The following is a 22,200-nucleotide window of genomic DNA, read 5'->3' as shown; positions in this document are numbered from 1 at the left end:
ACAGGAAAAGGTGTCAGTGAGCACAAGCTGAGGAAGGACACACAGCTGAGGTATTGAATCTCAGTGGGTAGAAAAATTATGTTGCTTGAAAAAGCTGAAAATGATTTTAAACAAATAATTAAAGCAGGCTGAATTATTTTATAAAAACATGAGAAAAACTTTGCAACTATCCTTTTCTCTCATGGGCATACCCTTTATTCAAATGAAAGAGCATGCTGTTTCTGCTTGAGATCTCATTTGGCTCAGGTAGACTTCTCAAAGTATCTGAGCAAAAAAGTAATTGCTGATAAACTTGACAGGTCAGAGAGCATCCATAGATACCAATGGTCAGTCAATATTTTGGGTTTTGGAACCTTTATTGAGACAAAAGTGAAAGAGGATTGATATTACTGCCCTGTTACACTAACCTACTGTGATGAAATGTGGTGGGGTGGGGGGGTAAAACACAGAATTCTGTTGACACCGTGGTTAAATGAAAACACACAAATGCTGGAGAAACTCAGCAGGTCAAACAGTGCCTTTATGTAGCAAAGGTAAAGATACATCATCAATGTTTTAGGCTTGAACTCTTCATCAAGGAACATGAGAGATGTCTGAACAAAAGGGGGAAGGGGGGAAGGGGTTGGTGATAGTGGGAGATGATAGTGTGGACTGCAGTTGGGGTTGGGGGTGGGGGGGTGGGGAAGGAGTCTAGGCTAAGTGGAGAGAGAAAGGAAGTAGGAACTGGAATGACTAGTTAAAGGGGGAGGGGGGGAAAAGGCAAACTGATTAGTGGAATGCAGTAAACTCAACGTTCAGGCCCTGGGTTTGGAGAGTGCCCAGACAAAAAATGAGGTGTTCTTCCTCCAATCTGTGGGTGGTCAGAGTGGGGTAGTGTGAAAGGCATGTGAGCTTGAGACGATGACTCAGAATTGAAATGGTTGGCTATGGGGAGGTCGCTTTTGTTGCGACAGAGAGGAGGTGCTGGGCGAAGCGATCTCCTAATCTCCGAACAGTCTCTGAGATGTAGAGAAGGCCACAGAGGGTGCACCGGATGCAGTAAATGAGGTATTTGGAGGTACACCTGAAAGGTCTTTGCAACACCTTTGGGACCTCGGACTGTAGTGAGGGAGGAGGTGTGAGTGGAGGTATTACACCTCCTACGACCACAGTGGAAGGTGCTGGGGGGGCAATGGGTGGGGAGGGAAGAGTGCACAAGGGAGTCACGGAGGGATGAAATACTTTGAGAGGCTGGTCATGGCCAGAATGAACACATATCTGAGCAAAGGTCTGGACCCACTGACGCCTTTCATCACAATTGATCCACAGCTGATACAATATCGCTGGCTCTCCACTTAGCTCTAGATCAGCTTAAAAATAGGAATTTATACATATGGCTGCTCTTCACTGACCACAGTTCAGTCTTCAATACCATTATCCCTTCAATGCTGGTCAAGAAATTACAAACTCTAGGCCTCTGTACCTCCCCCACCCCCCCCTCCACCCCCGCAACTGGATCCTTGACTTCTTCATCGGAAGATTACTGTCAGTATGAATTGGAACCGACGTCTCCTCCTCACTGATCATCAACACTGACGCACCTCAAGATGTGTGCTTAGCTCACTGCTCTACTCGTTATACACTCGTTGTGGCCAGGCCCAATTCCAATGACACCAAGGTTGTCAGCAGAATCATAAATAGATTCAGATTCATGAATAATCAATTAACCAAAGACATTGCCTTACTTTTCATGCACTGTTATTTTTTTATATATTGTTGTGAGATGGTTATAATATGGTGCTGCCACGAAATATCATGACTTATTCATGACAATAAATTCTGATTCTGAGCCTTGATAAAGAGTCCAGAATTGAAATGTTGACTGACCCTTTTTATCCATAGGTGATGTCTGACCAGCTGAGTTCCTCCAGCAGTTCTTTGTTAACTCAAGGTTCTAACATCTCCAGATTGTGTTTCCCCACATTTACTGTTGAAGAAGGCATGAAGTTGGTGCACCTACATAGGACGCCAAGTCAACTCCATCAATAAAGTGCAATGGAATATCGTTAACCTCTGAATTCATGCAGGAGTACCAGTCCTTTTGTCAGTAATGAGGGTCTGTGGATGGTGAATGTTCAGCAAGAAGCTGCCAGCTTTTTTCAGCTAGCATATATTGATTAATTTTTCAGGACTTGGCTGCTGCGTGTAAAACCAATAATTAGTGTCCATTCCCTTTGATAGTTAGCTTGCTGAGCCACTTCAGGGTGCATTTAGAGTCAATCACATTGCTCAGCCTGGAGTCACATACAAATCAGGCTGAGCAATGTTGACAAGGTTCCTGAATGAACATCAGTGGGTTTCCAAACCATCCAGTAATTTTATAATCATCAGTTCTATTAGTGGATTGTTTTTTTTCAAATTCCAGATAATTATCTGAATTTAAATTTCACAGATGTCAGAGTGTGTTCTGAACTCATGGTTGCATTTATTGTCAGGTGTCTGGATCAATAGTCTGGAAACTTCACTAGTGTACCACCAATTTACCCATAGTTCCAGCCCACATTTGGTTTGACATTGCTTTCAGTGTTGCCTCCTCTTGCTCCGGAAGTTCTTGGTAAAATTGTCTGTGAGCCTTTCAGTCCCATGTTTATAAATATGGTCAATACTGGTGACCCAAAGCAGACAATTGTGTGATACTTTAGCAGAGAGTTGAGGGCAACAAGACAACAATGTTCATGAAGATGCTTTGGCACTTGAATTTATAATTAAAGCCACAACTTCAGATAATTTGGATGGTAGCAGTGAGTTTCCAGGCACTTGTGGCCAGAAGCCAAGCTAATAGGCATTGATATCACAGGTGGCTGACCACTGGAGGATGAAGTTGCACATGGACTCAGATGAGGTCTTCAGTGGGTTGGCTAAAGAGAGAAGCTGAAGAGTAGGCACAATAATAGCTTGCCAGAAAGACTGTTCAGTGGGAAGGGGCATGTGGAGTCCATCCAATTGGTGGAGGCTGGAACTGATACCTTCCAGCCAATCCAGCCCCATCCATGCTTGATCTCTGAGCTTTCCTTGCAGCACGTGCTTTTTAAAAAAAAATACAAAGGTGGTGGGTGTATGGAACAAGGAGATGGCATAGGCAGGTACTACTGCAATGTTGAAGAAATATGGATACATGACGAGGATGGGTTCAGAGGGATATGGGTCAATTGTAGGTAAGTGGCACATCAAAGAGGTTCCAGAGTTTCACAGAGAATCAGCCATCTGCCCATCAGCTGATAACCAGTACTGCTGAGCCACATCCTGGAAAGGAACCATATAAAGCCTGCCTTGGAGGTTGTCAGTCTGTGAACAAGTTGTCACATGTAACAGAATGGGCAGGGATTTTACAATTGTAAAGGAAAGGGTAGGTTCGAGTTTGAAACAGGAACAGAGGACGATTGAGCACAAAGCATTAAGATAGCTTCTACATTTCTCCAGCAGAGGCTCAGTGGAATAAAAGGATGCCTCTCTTCCATAGAACCTTGAATCTATTCATACAAATACAGTATTATGCAGTTAATTAGAAAGCTTATCAGTACTTGTTAACAATAAAAAAATAACAAAGGAAAGGTGCCTGATAAAGATTTATATTTTTATATTTATTTCACAGGTCAGGCTGTAAATTGACTATTCAAACGTTAATTATATGAACAAAAGTCCTGCATTTTTAAATCTGTTATGTATTGTTTCAGCATATTGTAACATTCCTTGCTCTGAGGAGTTATTCAGGTTAAGGAGTTTAATTTTCAAATGAGAGTTTTCTCTGACTTATGGCAAGATATTTGGTAAGACTGATATTAAATTGTTCACTTCGAGTTGAATGGGAACAACTCAGCTTATTACAGATTCTGATTATTTTCTTTGCTCCCCATGAACTGCCCATCAACTCCACATGATGTTTCTTCTCTGAGATCAAGAACATACTGTGCTGGATCCACCACTCACATCAGGAAGCTTTGTAAAGGTGAAACACAATGGAAAGCAACAGAAAGAACAGGCAAGAGATGACAGCGATGAATGAAACCAAAATAGGCTGACAGAGACATGTAGAGATGGACCCAACTGGGTTAAAAGTAATGAGGAACCAGAAAATCATTTTTGACAGTGCAGTAGGAACCAGATAATGTATATTAACAAAGAAACATTGTGTCAGTGGTAATATACAGGATCTGCACACAAAAACACATCAACTGTTAGTCTAAGGAGTGTTGAGTTCTGAAAATGATCTGATAATTTTCACCAAAATTAATCACCCAGAAATTGGGATACTAAGCACCGATTTTTCAAGCACACTGTGGTTCCAAATCAATTGGCAGAAAAAATTGCGGTAGTCATATTATAAATGAACAAATGGGAATTTTTTTTGACATTGGAGGAAGATAAGGTTTTTATTTGAAGTTTACTGGCCCAAAAGCAAGCACTCAGGAAAAATCAGCATCAGTGACCAGCTGCAATTTAGTTGAACATGGAGGCAAGAGGGCAGTTCCTGACCCCACATTAAAGGAGAAGTGAAATTGGCAAGTAGGAGGAGACAGAACTTGCACAGAAGCCAAAATGGCAATAGGAGAATGTAGAATTGCAAAACAGAAAAAAAATTCAACCAATAGATTTGCCTGATATTACCAAGTTTAAAAGGGAAAGAAATTGAAGAGGGGAGAAATTTTGAGATGAAAATGAGTGAACAGATAGATTGGTAGAGGATGGTGATGAAGAGATCAAGGTGAGGGAAGCAGAGGCAACTGGAAGAGATATGAAAGTAGGTCTCCATATTTGTTTCCAGCCTGGCCTGATCTTAAGCATGCAAATGTTGGGATGATTTATTTACCATAATTTGTATGCACAATAAAAGAAATATAATTTTCAAATACCTGAGCCTAGCCACAATGTGAAAGAACATGCAAGAAGAGCAAGTCAAAGGCAGATGCCATCTTGCTGGTACACCACTCTGCATTTGACCATCTCTACATCAGATTGTTTCTTAATGACTAGAGCCTGATTTTTTAAAATCGCCATTATGCCATCTAAACCTAGGACTTTGCTCCATACTTTAGAACCTCGAAGTCTACTCCTTACTTTGCAACTGGATGCACGATCTACTTATCAGCAGATCCCAATCAGATTGAATGGCCAATATTACCTCCTCCTCAAGGGTATCACAATGCTGCATGCTTAGTCACCTGCTCTATTCTTTCCATACTCATGACAGTGTAGCTAAAATCTGTTCCAACGCAATCTATACATTAGCTGACAACACCCTTATTTGTGGCAGATAAATGGGTAATGATGAGTCAGATTACTTCATGGAGATTGAGAATCTGGTTGTGTGGTGCTAGAAGAATAATCCTGGTCTCAGCATCCATAAGGCCAAAGAACTTTAGAATGGGGAAGCCGAAAGACCATGCATCTGTCGTGGGATGCCAGTTGAGAGTTTTGGTACCCATATGTTCCATGTCATTCATATATTAGAGGACCTCTCCTGGAGGCAGCACATTGAGATAACCATGAAGACAGCATCTCTTTCTTTGGAGTTTCAGATTTCCCATATTGTCAAATACTATCAAATTTCTACAAATGCATGGCAGAAATTATAAAGACTAGCTGCAGAAAGCAGCAAACCTAACTATTCAAACAACCTCACAAAACATCCAGGCATTGATATCCGATCATCAAAGCTATCTCTCCAACATCATACTGGACATGCTCTCTTCTCTCTGCTACCTTCAGGCAGAAAGCACAGAAACTCAAACTCTGAAACTTCAAGATTCAAAAAGTTTTTTTCCACTACCCCCCCCCCCCCCCCCAAAACCTTTCAGGTTCTTAAATGGCACCATCTAATCAAAACGATAACACCATAAAAGACCACCAAAGATCTGCCTGCATTGATGACAACATATTTTTCACATTAATAAAGAGTCATATTTTGCTGGTAATGTATTAATATTCTTCTCTTCCTTTTGCATTTATTTTTTTTTACTTTGTGAAATCTCATGTGTTAAATCTATTTATTTCTTATTTTAAATTTAAACTTTCAGCAATGGTAACAGGCCCGTGTTGCCCAATTACACCCAATTAATTTACAGCCCCTAGTACGTCTTGAATGGTGGGAATAAAACGGCACTCCTGTGGAAAAGCATGCAGACACAGAGAGAGCATTCAAACTCCTTTGAACCCCAGTCGCTGGTGTTATAATAGCATTGGTCTAACCCTGCTGCCACGTATGTTGTTTGTATGTTTACATAACTGGGAAGCTGCAGGAGTCAGACTTTCATTGCATCAGTACATTATACTTCTGTACATGACAAAAAAAAGCATCTTTCATTCATACCTATTGTGGTTATTCATTGAGTCACCAAAGAATTTGGATTAATTTGTAGTCAGACTCAGAAATAAATTAGCCATAATATGTACAGCCTGGTGGTGTTAGACAGCCTCAAGGAAACAGAGCAGAAGAATATCTTTGTATTGTATCTGCTGCTCTCTAACTAGGAATCTGGTGGAAGATTGTTTGATCACCTGGGATTAAATCAGTCATATTCAGCCTTTTTTTTTGGTTATGGCCCTCTTCGGATTCTGTTCAAAATTTGTGGGCCCCCTTCCATATGAAGTAGTCAAGTTTAGTTGCTTTCTTCAGTACTTCTACTGACTGAATAAAAAAACATTTAAAAAAATTTATGATTTCAGTCCATGGCCTTCCTTAAGTATGCTGTGGCCCTGAGGAGAATAGTTGGTTTAAATAGTGGCAAACAGCCAGATATCCACTCAAGCTTTTGCTTTCATTTACAATATATTGAATACTTGTTTGTTGGCAAGTGGGATTTGTGGATACAGGCCAACATGTATGAGTGTGAAACAATACAAATAAATCATTAAAAGCAGAAATGCCAATATCTCATCATCTAGGTAGAATTTTATATCTTGGATTTGTGATGCAGAAGCAACAAGAGCCTAACAGTGTGAAATCTTTTCTATTGATCACCCCTGCAGACCCATAACCCTCACTTAACAATGAGCTGCAACCATTCTAAACAGGTCAATGAAATTAGTGTCAGGTTCAAAGCCAGAACCTGTAATTAATTTGAACAGCATTTCAGATGAAGATTAGATACAACTGTGCATTGTATAGATAATTCAGACCTAAATGATCCTTGCCTATTATTTAGTCACTGAATCAAAGTGCTGTTTTTAAAGAATAAGTCCATTTAATTTTCCAGTGGAGTAAAACAGCAGGTAGTTAATGCCGCAGAGATGTTGCACATCTTGATTTGATCAAACAAATTTTATATATAATTACATTTACAATCTTGCTGAATCCTCTAAGAGCCATTAAACAGAGCAAGTCCATTTGGAAGAAAGAGTCGCCATTAGCATAAAATTAAAATTTGAAAGTGTTAGAAATAGAAGTACCTTTAAAGAAATTGCTCGAGACAAAAATTGAGAACAAATAACATTTATTTTAACAACAATGCAAAGTTGGGTGCTTCCCCTTACCCTGGGAATACACACATACACTGGGGCTCACCCAACTTTTATACAGTTGATTTCAGTATAGGAATACCCTCCCCCTTACATTCTTCTGCCCCCTGGATGGGTTTGGCATAGGCAATCCTTCCTGCCTACGTGCAGTTTCAGTATACTTGGAGGACCAGGGGGTATCCTGTCGGTGTCCCTTCATGTTATTGTCCTTATTCACACCTTCCTGATTCTCGGGGCTACAGTCTCTTGATATGCAGAGTTGGCTCATCTTGTCTAGGGTTGGCTAATTTAATATGTATAAATCTGTGTAAGGTTAGCTAATTAGATATGTAGGACTTGGTACTTCTGTCCAGGGCTAGGAGACCCTTATCTGATCCAGACTACCTCAACTTCCTACATTCTATTGTTCCTTACCACTCCTTATCTTAGTCTTATGGTGGCTCTTGTCACAAAGAGTAGAAGATTCTTATGTTAATCGTGCTGACTCTGCTTTCCTGCATCCTAATCCCCAAGCTCATCCTGTTTGTACTGGTTACAGCCATTAACTGATGTATGAATTTTGGTTTCCTTCATGTTCATAATTTTAGATCAGTTTTCCCATCTCTCACAAAAGCATTTTAGGATTTCCAGTAAATTACTTTTGGGTTGTTTTCTGAGAGGGAACAGCAGCTGTCCCTACCAACTTCATTTATTTCCTGGCACTCAGGAGTTCTGAGGGTATGCTTAATTGCAGACATACGAATTATGTTTGCCTCATTTGAGAGTTATACCAGTAGATGGCATGCTGATATTCAGAGAGCATCAAATCTATTTCACGAAAATCCTTACGTAATGATTGCAGTGAGATTGACATGGTGCAATAATGTGAAATAGAATACTGTCTGGCAGTTCAACAAAATATTTCTAGTTCTCCTTGAAACAGGAACATGAGATGACCATTCAGTTCTCTGAGCTACTTCACCATTCAATACTATCATGGCTGATCATACATTTTCAGCACTTATTCCTGCTCTCTCTTCATACCCTCGGCCCCTTTATCCAATTGGGCCACATACAAACTTCCTTTGAATCTACTGTATCTAATAAACTAGGCTCTGCAACTTTCTGTGGCAGGGAGTTCATAACTCTCTGAGGGATGAAGATTCTCCTCATTATTAAGATTCAAAATTCCTTTATTGTCATGTAATAAAAAGGGCCATCTGCAGAAATTGTCAGTTACCTTTAAAGTCAGAGAAAGAGAATCAAAGGTGAGTTCCCCCCAGAGTCACTGAATATCTATGGATTCACCTCCAGTGCTCCCACAGTATCCAATACAAACCATCAGCAGCATGAGCTCCAGTTCGGAAGCTCCAACACAATTAGGAACTCTTCAGCACCCATCAGCATCCACTCGCATCCTTGTTCTAATACCTGGTACCATTTCAGCCACTCTCAAACCATTCTCCAGTAGTCCACAGACCTTTGTTTTTAGTCTCCAGCAGCCCGCAGCCTGTAGGGGTTCCTCACTTTGAGTCGCCAACAACCCATGTCCTGTGTGTTCCTCAGTCTTAGAGCCCCTCACTGGTCTGCCATCATGGTCACCATCCCATGGGTTGTCTCCCGTAGAGCAGCATCTTCAGTCCTTGCTCTCTGCAGCTCTGCACCAGCGGCATTGCTGCCATTACAACAGCTCTGCCAGTGCCACTACCTCAATCCTAAACAGCTGACCCCTTATCCTTGGATTGTGACTGCTTGTTCCAGACTTCATCAATATCAGAAACATTCTTCTTGCCAGTCCTGACAGAATTTTATCAGTCTCAATGAGATCTCTTCTTTTCTCAATTCCTGTGAGTATAAGCCTTGTCTGTTCAGTCTTTCTTCATGTGTCTATCCTGCCATCCCAGGTATCAGACTAGTGAGCCTTTGCTGCACTCCTTCAATAGCAAGGGTTAAAATTCCAAAACTGCACACAGTACTCAAGGTATGGCATCACAAAGGCATAATACCACTGCAGTAAGACCCCACCCTCACCCCCCCAAACTCACTTCTATATTTAACATACTCCCTACATCTTGTTTCAGTAACTCTGCTTCACCATGACTTGGACGCATTACTGGAAAGACAATACCTTTTTTTTTTGCAATCAACAAAAGTCCTCGTAATAACCAAATGAAAAATCAACACAAATGTGTCTACAATGTTGCATACTCTGGACTTGAATGACACCCAGCCTGAGAAGCAATTATTTACCTGTTTGAAAGCATTAAGATTCAATCACCTGCTATTGGAGTTTGTCGTAACATATAAGCTAGTAAACAATTGAACTTCCATAAACATTCAGCAACTTTCAAATGATTTGAAAGAGCAGATTGATTGAAAACACCACAGTGAGAGACATCTAGATTATTGATTAAACAACACATCACCACCCCATTATATTTAATACATATCAGCTAAAAATGAAGTGAACTTAAGTTCATCTTTTGACATGCCAAAAGGACTTTGTAATTCAGAGTACTTTCCAAAAAGTTTTCCTCAAAATGCTGGAAATTATTTCATAAGTTCAGTCTCAAAAAAACTTTCCATGGGTTGTAGGTCAATTGGGTGTAATTGGCCGGAACAGCCTCATGGGCTGAAAGGGTCTGTTACCGAGCCGCATGTCTAAATTTAATTTTAAAAAATAGGACCCCAAAGCTTGGTTTTCCAAGTAACGTAGACAATGGAGGCTCCTGCTCAAGATAAAAGAAAGCAAAAAATATATAAATTGTACAAGTGAACGCATGACATGATTTCTCAACCCAGGAATGGAAATATATTTTCCTGTTTTGTTTTTTTTTGGAAAAACAACAGTTTCATTGCAAAGTCCTTTTGGCATGTCAAAAGCTGAACGAATTTAAGTTCACTTCATTTTTATGCTTTGGATTTTTCTGGGACAACATTTGGATTTTATTATTTCTATTTCCACTGATTAGTAACAATTTACTTGAAGCCAAAGGAAAAAAAAAATCCATTATGAGGAAAACAGTGCAAGAAAGGTCATACATTTAGAAACAGATTGAAAGTGGCTCCATAAAATGATCTTCAAATTTGATAGGATTTTATGGATCTGTCAAGCAATCAATTGCTTCCCGTTATGAGCGAGGCATTTTGAGAAGATCAGCAGACACCTGAATCATATTGACTCCATTTGATAGTGTATGAATTGTACCTGCAGCTCATAGGAAATGCTTTCACAGGACTTCTGTCAGCAGCAGGACAATTGTGCCATCTGTTGCAACAATATTTACAATGAAGTTAGGACACTCCTAATAGTTATAATAATCAATCAATGCATTCTTCTGATTTAGTTCTCTTTAAGATTGTACAGTCCACAAATAGGCCTGAATCAAGCAAGTAAAGGAAATAATTAGTTAGCAGATTAACCCATTTCATTGAGAAGTTAGAAGAGCTGAACATTTCTCCCAAGAATTTGCATTTGAGCATTTGAGCGGTCACATAAACAACTGCATGCAGCCATCTGTCAGCAGATTTCTGTACCAAATGTCCATCGCTGCTTTTAAGTCCCTATTCATTGCTTTCCCTACATTCACGATAGCTGTTTTTTGGTGTGGCAAATTTTAAAGAGGGGCCTGGGATGCTTTACATTGTTGTTTTGTTCTGGGACTATTCTGGGATAAACCTGTCAAAAATTGATCAATAGTAGAATTATAGAGAGTTTGCAGAGCTGTGTTTATGCTTCTATGAGAAGATTATACCTCCAACTCTCAGGTCAGGCCTGAAATTTAAAAAGAACCCCAAAATCGGCAGATGCTGGAAATCAGAACTGTAATTAAAAATACCAGCAATACACAGGAGAGTAGGTAGCACTGCCATCAGGAAAGAAGTATAAATACCACAAGACACAAGGTTCAGGAACAATTGCTACCCCCCCCCCCCCCATCAGACTTCATAACAATAAACTCAATCAGAGAATTATTTAAGGACTCTTTCATTGCACATTATTATTGAATATTTATTTTCTGTATTGCAGTCAGTTTGTTTACATTTATTTCCTTCGTGTACGTATCTTTTCTTTATTTTTAATATTTTTTTATTTTTCGCACTGTGAACCATATGAACCAAAATATGTACAAACGTATCTCATTAAATTTACACAGTGGTCTTTTCTCCCCTATCCCCCCTTTCCCTCCCTCCCCTCTACCCACCCCCTCCAAAACCCATAAATATTCAACAAATACAATACAATAAAACCATAAAACAATATTTTCACACAAAGGAAAATGAAAAGAAGAATGTGTCATCTATTTATTACACACTGAATCTAGTTGTTTTGTCGTCTTATAATTTTCATTCTTATTTTAGGGGATGGAGGTCATAGACAAGCTCTCTTTGATATGTTCCATGTATGGTTCCCAAATTTGTTCAAACATTGTGACTTTATTTTTTAAATTATATGTTATTTTTTTCCAATGGAATACATTTATTCATTTCCACGTACCATTACTGTATACCCATGCTCTCTTCCATTTTCCAAGTTGACATTATACATTTTTTTTTGCTATCGCTAAGGCTATCATAATGAGTTTTTTTTGCACTTTACCCAATTTGAAGCCTAATTCTCTACTTCTTATGTTATTTAAAAGAAAAATATCTCTGGTTCTTTTGGTATGTTATTTTTTGTAATTTTATTTAGTATCAGATTTAATTCTTCCCAAAACGTATTCACTTTTGTACATGCCCAAGTTGCATGTAATGTTGATCCCATTTCCTTCTTACAGCGAAAACATCTATCTGATAATGTTGAATCCCATTTTTTTAATTTTTGAGGAGTAATATATACCCTGTGGAACCAATTATACTGTATCATCATAACCTTGTGTTTATTGTATTCTTCATCGTTCCAGAACATAACTTTTCCCATACTTCATTTTTTATCTTTATGTTTAGATCCTTTCTCCACTTCTGCTTAGGTTTATAGTTTATTTCATTTTCCTTATTTTTCAGCTTAATGTACATGTTGGTTATAAATCTTTTAATTATCATTGTGTCTGTAATCACGTATTTAAAGCTGCTTCCTTCAGGTAATCTCAAGCTGTTTCCCAATTTATCCTTTAAATAAGATTTCAATTGATGATATGCGAACATTGTACAATGAGTTATTCCATATTTATACTTCAACTGTTAAAATGTTAATAAATTATTTCCCAAAAAACAGTTTTCTATTCTTTTGATTCCTTTTCTCTCCCAATCTCTAAAGGAAAGGTTGTCTGTTGTAAAAGGGATTAGCGGATTTTGCATCAATAGTAATTTCAGTATTTGATCATTTGTTTTTTCCTTTCTAAGTGGATCTTCTTCCATGTATTAAGTAAATGATGCAGTACTGGTGTGTTTTTATATTGCACCAGCTTTTATCCCACTTATAAAGCATATGTTCCGGTACCTTTTCCCCTATTTTATCTAGTTCTATCTTAGTCCAGTCTGGTTTTTCCCTTGTCTGGTAAAAATCTGATAAATATCTCAATTGTGCAGCTCTATAATAATTTCTAAAATTTGGTAACTGTAAACTACCTTGATTATACCTCTCTGTTAATTTATCTAACGCTACCCTTGGATTCCTCCCTTTCCACAAAAATTTACTTATTATTCTCTTTAGTTCCTTAAAGAATTTTTCTGTTAAGGGAATTGGTAATGTTTGAAATAAGTATTGTATCCTTGGGAACACATTCATTTTAATGCAGTTTACCCTCCCTATCAACGTTAGCGGTAATTCTTTCCAATGTACTAAGTTTTCCTGCAATTTCTTTATTAGTGGCTGATAATTTAGTTTGAACAAGTGGCTTAAGTTATTATCTAACCTGATCCCTAGGTATCAGATTGCTTGTGCTTGCCATTTAAATGGTGATTCTTTTTTAAGTTCTGTGTAATCCGCATTACTCATTGGCATCACGTCACTTTTATTTGCAATCACCTTGTACCCCGATATTTCTTCGTATTCCTTCAATTTCTTATGTAATTCTTTTACTGATACCTCTGGTTCTGTTAGGATTACAATGAAGTAATCTGCAAATAAGCTGATTTTATACTCCTTCTCCTTTATTGTATACGTATCTTTCCTTGAGGATTTTTTTTCACTATCAATAAGTAGAAATTCTGCCTAGCCCCTCAGGAAAAAGAATCTCAGGGTTCTATTTAATGTACTCTGAGAATAAATCTGAACTTTGATCTTTGAGCTTTAAACTTTCAACAAACATATAGTTTTAATATTTCAAAATTTCCAGTACTCATCGTATCTTTCTTTTAGAGTGTTATATCATCAGTATAACATCAAGGAAAGTAGAAAAAGCTGAGACCAGTGAATAGAACCAGGGCCCTCCAATGTCTTGTGTTTGGGTCATTGCAAAGTTCTATTGCTCACAAGCCCAAAGGTATTAAAGGCAACAGAATAGACAATGCACATCTGCTCACAGATACTTTCCTCTACAAATGCAGAACATTTAGATAAAATTTAGCCAGTTGTGGGTTGCAGTTCTCACAGAAGGAGTTGATTGTGGTGAAGAAAAGTTGGGGATTGTCATGGAAGGTATAGAGCCAGATGTGGAGTGGGAGTTGAAGATGTGGCCTGGGTGTTTTGTGGGATGGGGTGATCACATATGAGGAAGGATTGAGGTTAATAATGAGTGGGGTGGGGTGGAGTGGGATGGGAAAATGTCACAATCAGTCCAAGGTAGAGGAAAGGATGAGGGATTATCACAGGATGGAAAAAAAATGTTGAGATGGGTAGATGGTAGCTCTCTGATAGGAGAGGGAAGGGAAGTGGGTGGGGAGCTGGAGGAAGGGAGACAGAGAGTCAGGGAAAGAGATGGACTCTGGTGAGGGCTTTAACAGAAACTGGAGAAGTTCATGTTAATGCTGTATACTTGGAAAATGCACAGATGGAATATTAGGTATTGTTCCTCCAAATTGTGGATATTTCAGTTTGATAGTGCCTGAGGCCATGCATAGACTTGTTGGTATGGGAATAGTGTATGGAATTAAAATGGTTGGCCACTGAGCGGTCTCTCTTATTGCAGCAGACAGAATGAAGGTACTCAATTAAACAATCTCCCAGTCTGTGACCAGTCTGTCTGATGTAGTAGAGGAAACCATAACAGGAGCATGGCATGCAATAGATAACCTTAAAGATGCAAAAGTGAAGTGCTGCTTAACTTGGAAGGACTGTTTGGAGTCCTGAATGGTGATGAGGGAAAAAGTGTGTGGGTGTAAATGTGGCATTTCCTGCAGTCACCGGGGTAAGTACAGAGGAGGTCATTAGTGGGAAGGGATGAGTGGACAAGAGAGTCCTGGGGTGGGGGGCGGGGGGAGGGAAGATGTATCTGGTGGAGAGATTACATTGGAGGTGGCAGAAAATTGTGGAGGATAGGTAATATATTGGATGTGGAGGATGGTGGGGTGGTAGATGAGGAATCCTAGGTGATGCATGAGCATCCAAAATTTAGTTTTAAACTCTCCACAGTTATTAGAAATCTTCAAAACAGATATAAAACTTGTCATTACAATATGTAATTGGAGAGGAAAAACCAATTATGCTGAAAATATGCAATGTCAAAAAAAAATCCTTGATTAAATTCAATAAACCAAATCCACAATATGTTGTTTATTCAATTAACTTGGGTGGTACAGTTAGTGTTGAACAGCACCATTACTGTAGTGGTCAGTGCAATGCTATTACGGTACAGGCAGTCCTCAGGTTACGAATGAGTTGCATTACCGGGACTATCCATAAGCAGAATTTGTGCAAGGCGGAATAGGTACTTACTCTTCTTATTTAGCGTTCATGAGGTAACATGATCTGCATGTGCGAATTGGGGCATGATGCACATGCACTGATTGGGGCACAATTATGTGCATGTGCGAATTGGGGAACAGCCCGTTCGTAAGTACGAGTTGTTCATAACTCACATGTTCATAATCCGGGGACTAGCTGGACAGTGCCAGAAATCTGTCTTCCAATAGCACTGCCTGTAAGAAATTTGTACATTCTACCTGTGACCACATGGATTTCCTCCAGGTATTGGACATTTCTTCTGACCTTCCATAAATATATGAGTTTGGAAGGATAATTAGTGTATTAGGATGGGACGGGCTCATGGGCCAGAAGGGCCTTTAACTGTGCTGTGTTTCTAATAAAAAGTGAAATTAAATGAAGAAATATACAAGGAATAGTAACATTGGGCAAAAAAAAGGTGGTTTATACAGTAGGTATATAAAAAGGACACAATTTAGAATCTAGGATAAATGAAAGGTTTGTACCAATTGGTTGGTGCCAATCATTCTAGGATTTCTGATGATCATTCTTATACACCAATGTTCTTTCTTTGGCTTGGCTTCGCGGACGAAGATTTATGGAGGGGGTAAAAGTCCACGTCAGCTGCAGGCTCGTTTGTGGCTGACAAGTCCGATGCGCGACAGGCAGACACAGTTGCAGCGGCTGCAGGGGAAAATTGGTTGGTTGGGGTTGGGTGTTGGGTTTTTCCTCCTTTGCCTTTTGTCAGTGAGGTGGGCTCTGCGGTCTTCTTCAAAGGAGGTTGCTGCCCGCCAAACTGTGAGGTGCCAAGATGCACGGTTTGAGGCGATATCAGCCCACTGGCGGTGGTCAATGTGGCAGGCACCAAGAGATTTCTTTAGGCAGTCCTTGTACCTTTTCTTTGGTGCACCTCTGTCATGGTGGCCAGTGGAGAGCTCGCCATATAACACGATCTTGGGAAGGCGATGGTCCTCCATTCTGGAGACGTGACCCACCCAGCGCAGCTGGATCTTCAGCAGCGTGGACTCGATGCTGTCGACCTCTGCCATCTCGAGTACTTCGACGTTAGGGATGAAAGCGCTCCAATGGATGTTGAGGATGGAGCGGAGACAACGCTGGTGGAAGCGTTCTAGGAGCCGTAGGTGATATCGGTAGAGGACCCATGATTCGGAGCCGAACAGGAGTGTGGGTATGACAACGGCTCTGTATACGCTTATCTTTGTGAGGTTTTTCAGTTGGTTGTTTTTCCAGACTCTTTTGTGTAGTCTTCCAAAGGCGCTATTTGCCTTGGCGAGTCTGTTGTCTATCTCATTGTCGATCCTTGCATCTGATGAAATGGTGCAGCCGAGATAGGTAAACTGGTTGACCGTTTTGAGTTTTGTGTGCCTGATGGAGATGTGGGGGGGCTGGTAGTCATGGTGGGGAGCTGGCTGATGGAGGACCTCAGTTTTCTTCAGGCTGACTTCCCGGCCAAACATTTTGGCAGTTTCCGCAAAACAGGACGTCAAGCGCTGAAGAGCTGGCTCTGAACGGGCAACTAAAGCGACATCGTCTGCAAAGAGTAGTTCACGGACAAGTTTCTCTTGTGTCTTGGTGTGAGCTTGCAGGCGCCTCAGATTGAAGAGACTGCCATCCGTGCGGTACTGGATAAGAAACCTGCATAGGAGAAGGCCACTCCGATATAAAACCTACGACCCAAGGACCTCGCTGCCACGTCCCAGCTTGCTCGGCCACGGCACACGAACCATGGGTGTAAAGGGTGGGACACCAATGTACAGATTGGTTAATGTACATTGTCACTGTTGAGGATTTGAGTGTACATAATGACAGAACAAATAACAACAACCAGAGCTGACTGTGGGCAAGGCAGTACGATTCACATCCAGGTGTTTTACCATTAAGTAGCAGATCTCTCGAGATGGCAGAGGTCGACAGCATTGAGTCCACGCTGCTGAAGATCCAGCTGCGCTGGATGGGTCACGTCTCCAGAATGGAGGACCATCGCCTTCCCAAGATCGTGTTATATGGCGAGCTCTCCACTGGCCACCGTGACAGAGGTGCACCAAAGAAAAGGTACAAGGACTGCCTAAAGAAATCTCTTGGTGCCTGCCACATTGACCACCGCCAGTGGGCTGATATCGCCTCAAACCGTGCATCTTGGCGCCTCACAGTTTGGCGGGCAGCAACCTCCTTTGAAGAAGACCGCAGAGCCTACCTCACTGACAAAAGGCAAAGGAGGAAAAACCCAACACCCATCCCCAACCAACCAATTTTCCCCTGCAACCGCTGCAATCGTGTCTGCCTGTCCCGCATCGGACTTGTCAGCCACAAACGAGTCTGCAGCTGACGTGGACTTTTTACCCCCTCCATAAATCTTCGTCCGCGAAGCCAAGCCAAAGAAGAAGAAGCAGATCAGGCAATTTTTCAGCTCATACAGGCAATGTATAGCACACAAGAACCAAAACTAATTGTCAAACACTATTTCTTCTGCACAAGTCATTGCTATAACTGCCAGACACATATTATCACACTGAATGTATTGAACGTAAATGCTGATTTCCCAATAGTGATAATAATTAAGAGTCAAAATTTCAATTTGGTAAGAAAAATCAACATGTAAAATTGATCATGGAATATTTAAATAAATTATTTTTTAAAATGCTACAATTTTTTTTGTTCTTGACTTGTAACTATCATACCTTTCTTCCTTCAGGACCACATGTTATTCAATGGTCAAGAAAGAGAACTCTGTACTATGTATCAGTCATGCTTTTGAGATAGAGCATCAGGAGACAGCTGAGAACATTCAGGCAATTTAGGGTTTCTATTTTTTTTTCCTGAATCTACCCTATCCTGTCCACTGAAAATGAGATGGTGATTCATCTGGATCCTTTCTGCTGATAAATTTAATTTAAAAAAACTCACTGACCATTAGGCAGGAAATTATGGTCATTGGAAATTATAGCAGAGGAATGACACTATATGCATCTGCAGTTGAAAACATTTTAATGGGACTTTGCATTTGTGGAATTATAACCAATGAACTTGAGACAGACGAACACAAGAAATTTGTCACCAATACCTCTGAAAGCCTTGTAAAATATAGTGGACACAGCCCAGTACATCTCAGTTAAAACTCTCCCCACTGATGAGAAAATCTACAAGAAATGTTGAGGTCGCAGAGCAGCAGCAATCATCATGGATTCACTCCACCCAGGACATGCTTTGTTCTCGCTGCTGCAGTTAGACGTTCCCACCTTCTTCAAAAGAGCATCAATTATACCAGTGTCCAAGAAAAGCAGAGGGAGCTGCCTCAATGACTATCAGCCAGTAGTGGAATTCTTTGAAAGGTTGGTCATGCCAGAATTAACACCAACTGAAGTAAAGATCTGGACCCACTCGTATCATAATAGCTCTACAGGAGATGCAATATCACTGGCTCTTCACTCAGCTCTGGATCACCTAGACTAAGGCAACACCTACATCAGGCTACTCTTCATCAATGACAGCTCAGCTTTCAATGCCATCATACCCTCAGAACTGGTCAATAAGCTCCGAACCCTGGACCTCTGCAATCCCTCTGCAACTGGGATTGACTTCCTTGACTTCCTCATTGGAAGACCACAGTATGAATTAGAAACAACGTCTCCTGCTCACTGATGATCAACACAGGTGCACCTCAAGGATATGTGCTGAGCCCACTGCTCTATTCGCTATACACCATGACAGACATCAAATTCTGCCTACAAATCTGCCGATGACAACACAGTCATTGGCAGAATCACAGATGGCAATGAGGAAGTGTACAGGAGGGAGATACATCAGCTGGATGGGTGGTGCCTCAACAACAAGCTTGCACTCAACGTTAGCAAAAAGTGATTGTGGTCTTTAGGAAGAGGAAATCAGGAGAAGTCTGAACTTGTCTTCATCGAGGGGTCAGCGATGGAAAGGGTTAAGAAGGTCAAATTCTTGGGTGTCAACATCTCTGAGGATATGTCCTGCGGCCTCCATGCTGATTCAGTCACAAAGAAGGCTTGATAGCAGTTTGCAAGGTGTTTAAGGAGATTTGGTATGTCACCAAAGACTCTCGCAAATTTCTACAGATATAACCTTGGAGAGCATTGTGACTGGTTGCACCACTATCTGGTATGGTGGTGCCAAGAATTGACCCAATTACCTTTTTTTTAAACAAGGCAACCACATTTGCCATTCTCCAATCCTCTGGTACTTCCCCTGTGGCCAAGGAAGACACAAAGATAATAACCAACGTCCCAAAAATCTCTTATTTCCTTTTCCATAGCAACCTGGGGTATATTTTACCTGTTCCTGGGAACTTATCAGTCCTAATATTTTTAAGAAGATCCAGCACTACTTCTTTCTTAATTTCAACATGGTCCAGCACAAAAACACGTTCTATTCTGACCTCACCTTGACGAAGATGCTTTTCTCTGTGAATACTGTAAGGTAAAACATCATGAGATGGGAATGTGTAAGGAGTTACCCTGTACAGGGCTGTAACAAGATGTGAATGCATCCTTGTACTTACAAGATAAGAGAGACATTGATGGATTGAGAGGCAGGAAGCTAGCAGGGAAAGGATAGCAACAGTTTTAGTCATTGGACAAGTAATGATATGATGATGTTCTAAGCACGTATCCAAGGGTATAAAAAATCACCATTTTGCTGATAACGGCAGAATGCATTCTCCGACTAACATGGTTAGTCGCAAGTGTTACAATCCGGTAATAAAGAACAAAGAACCCTGATTTCGACTCAGTCTGGTGTTTGTCTCACTCATTCATGAACAAAGCAGACCTAACAATACTGAAGCAAAGAATTCATTTTGGACCTCCCCAATATCCTCCACCTTCAAGCATATGTTGCCTCCTTTATCCTTAAGAGACCCTACTTTCACTCTCATTATCCTTCTGTTCCTCACATAACCATAGAATGAATGCCTTAGGACTTTTCTGAATCCTACTTGCTGAGGTCTTCTCATTACCCCTTCTAGCTCTCCCAAGTTCCATCTTAAGTTCCTTCCTGGTTACCATATAATTCTCATGAGCCCTGTCTGCTTTTTGCTTCCTAAATCTAATTTATGCTTCCTTCTTCCTCTTAACTAGTTGCCTCATCTCTTTTGTCAACCACAGTTCCTTTTCTTTCCATCTTTTCCCTGTCTCAGTGGGACAAACCTATCCAGAACCCCACACAAGTTGTCCCTAAATATCATCCACGTTACTCGCATGCTTTCTCCTGAAAACATCTATCCCAATTTACTCTCCCTAGTTCCTGCTTATTCCATTGTAATTAGCCCTTCCCCCAATTAAACATTTTATCATTTTGTTTGCTTTTATCCTTGCCCATAGTTATGCTAAAACTCAAAGAGTTGTGGTTACAATCACTGAAATGCTCCCCCACCAAGAGGTCTGCCACCTGACCAAGTTCATTACCCTGTATTAAATCCAGTATGGTCTCTCTCTAGTTGGCCAGTCCACATACAGAATTTGAACTTGAGCATGCCTCAAGCCTGCCCTGCCATTCAATGTGACTTTAGGGCTTAACCACAACTTCCCTGTTGTGGCAATCTCACATAATCCTCAATTTTGCAATCTTTGAAAGTGATTCTAACTCTTTTTTAAAAACATATAGTGATACTGCTCCACAACCCTCTGGAAAATTCCAGAAATTATCACTCTTCAGCACAAAATCCCAAACACCTAAGTTTTAAAAGGTTCCCCTTGTCTGGTCTCTTTTTTCCTTCATTCAAGACTCTTTCACTGGTGTAAAAATCTCAACATCTGCCTTGTGATATTCAATATGATCTTGTATATTTAAATAATATAACTTCTAATTCATTGAAATGTCAATTCATGCAGATTAAACTTTTTTTAGCTGTTTGTGATAGGACAATCCTGTCATCCCAGGAATTAGTTGATTGACTATTTTGGAATGCTTCCAATGTTAATGTATTCTTTCTTAGACAATGGAACCAAAACTATGCACAGAAATTCATGATTTCTAGAAATATTTCTTATTCATTTAATAAATTAACATGACATTTAGATTATTTTAATATTTTCATACATTGTGTTTCAGCGCCGCTGTGAAAAACTTCAAAACATATTTTGCAGAGAAAGCAGGAGTGAGATAGATCAGATAGTTGAACAATCTTGCACTCAGCATTAGCAAAACCAGGGAGCTGATTGTTGACTTCAGGATGGGGAATCAGGAAAACACAATCCAGTCCTCACTGAGAGGTCAGCAGACGTAAGGGTTAGGAATTCTAAGTTCTTAGATGTTAACATCTCTGAGGATCTGTTCTGGGGCTTCCATGTCGGTGCATTCACAAAAAAAGGCACACCAGTAGCTATACTTCGTTAGGAATTTGATAAAATTTGGTTTGTCACCAAAGACTGTTGCAAATTTCTATAGGTTAACTGTAAAGGCTACATATGGTTGTAAACTCAATCAGACCATCATGGGCACTAATCTCAACTCCATTAGGGACATCTTTATGAAGTGATGCCTCAAGAAAGCGGCCTTTATCATCAAGGACCCTTGCTACCCAGGGCATGCCTTTTTCTCACTGCTACCATCAGGAAGGAGGTACAGGAGCCTGAAGATGAACACTCAATGTTACAAAAACTGTTTCTTCCCCTCCACCATCAATCAACCTATAGACACTACCTCAATTTTTTTCTCTTTATGCATTAATAATTTATTTTTAAACATTGTTCTTCCAGAAGCATAATTTGGCATAAATAGTGGTTTGGGAGTGTCAGGGAAAATGGAGGAACAGCATATTTGCCTGGGAGGGCACTACATATGGGAATGGGTTTTGGATCGAGAGGTGGCAATGCAGTTGGCGAGGCTGTGGCATCTGTGGTCAATAGAGAACTATATTAATGAGGTGGGAGAACTCT

At 40.3% G+C, this 22,200-nt stretch overlaps 1 protein-coding gene across 5 annotated transcripts in view; it reads right to left on the bottom strand.

The window, feature by feature from the left end:
* Positions 1 to 22,200, bottom strand: part of grm5b (glutamate receptor, metabotropic 5b) — a 266,837-nt gene that overhangs the window by 177,888 nt on the left and 66,749 nt on the right. For 2 of the 5 annotated variants that reach the window (XM_069890877.1, XM_069890883.1), the window contains exon 3: positions 10,682 to 10,741. The exons of the other annotated variants lie outside the window; for them this stretch is intronic. In XM_069890877.1, the coding sequence (XP_069746978.1) occupies positions 10,682 to 10,741 (60 nt within the window). The remainder of the gene's footprint in view (positions 1 to 10,681; positions 10,742 to 22,200) is intronic. 5 annotated transcript variants of the gene reach the window in all.

This window comes from Narcine bancroftii, chromosome 7 (assembly GCF_036971445.1).
Source record: "Narcine bancroftii isolate sNarBan1 chromosome 7, sNarBan1.hap1, whole genome shotgun sequence".
In the NCBI taxonomy this organism is placed as follows: Eukaryota; Metazoa; Chordata; class Chondrichthyes; order Torpediniformes; family Narcinidae; genus Narcine; species Narcine bancroftii.
This window is presented reverse-complemented; position numbering and strand designations above follow the sequence as displayed.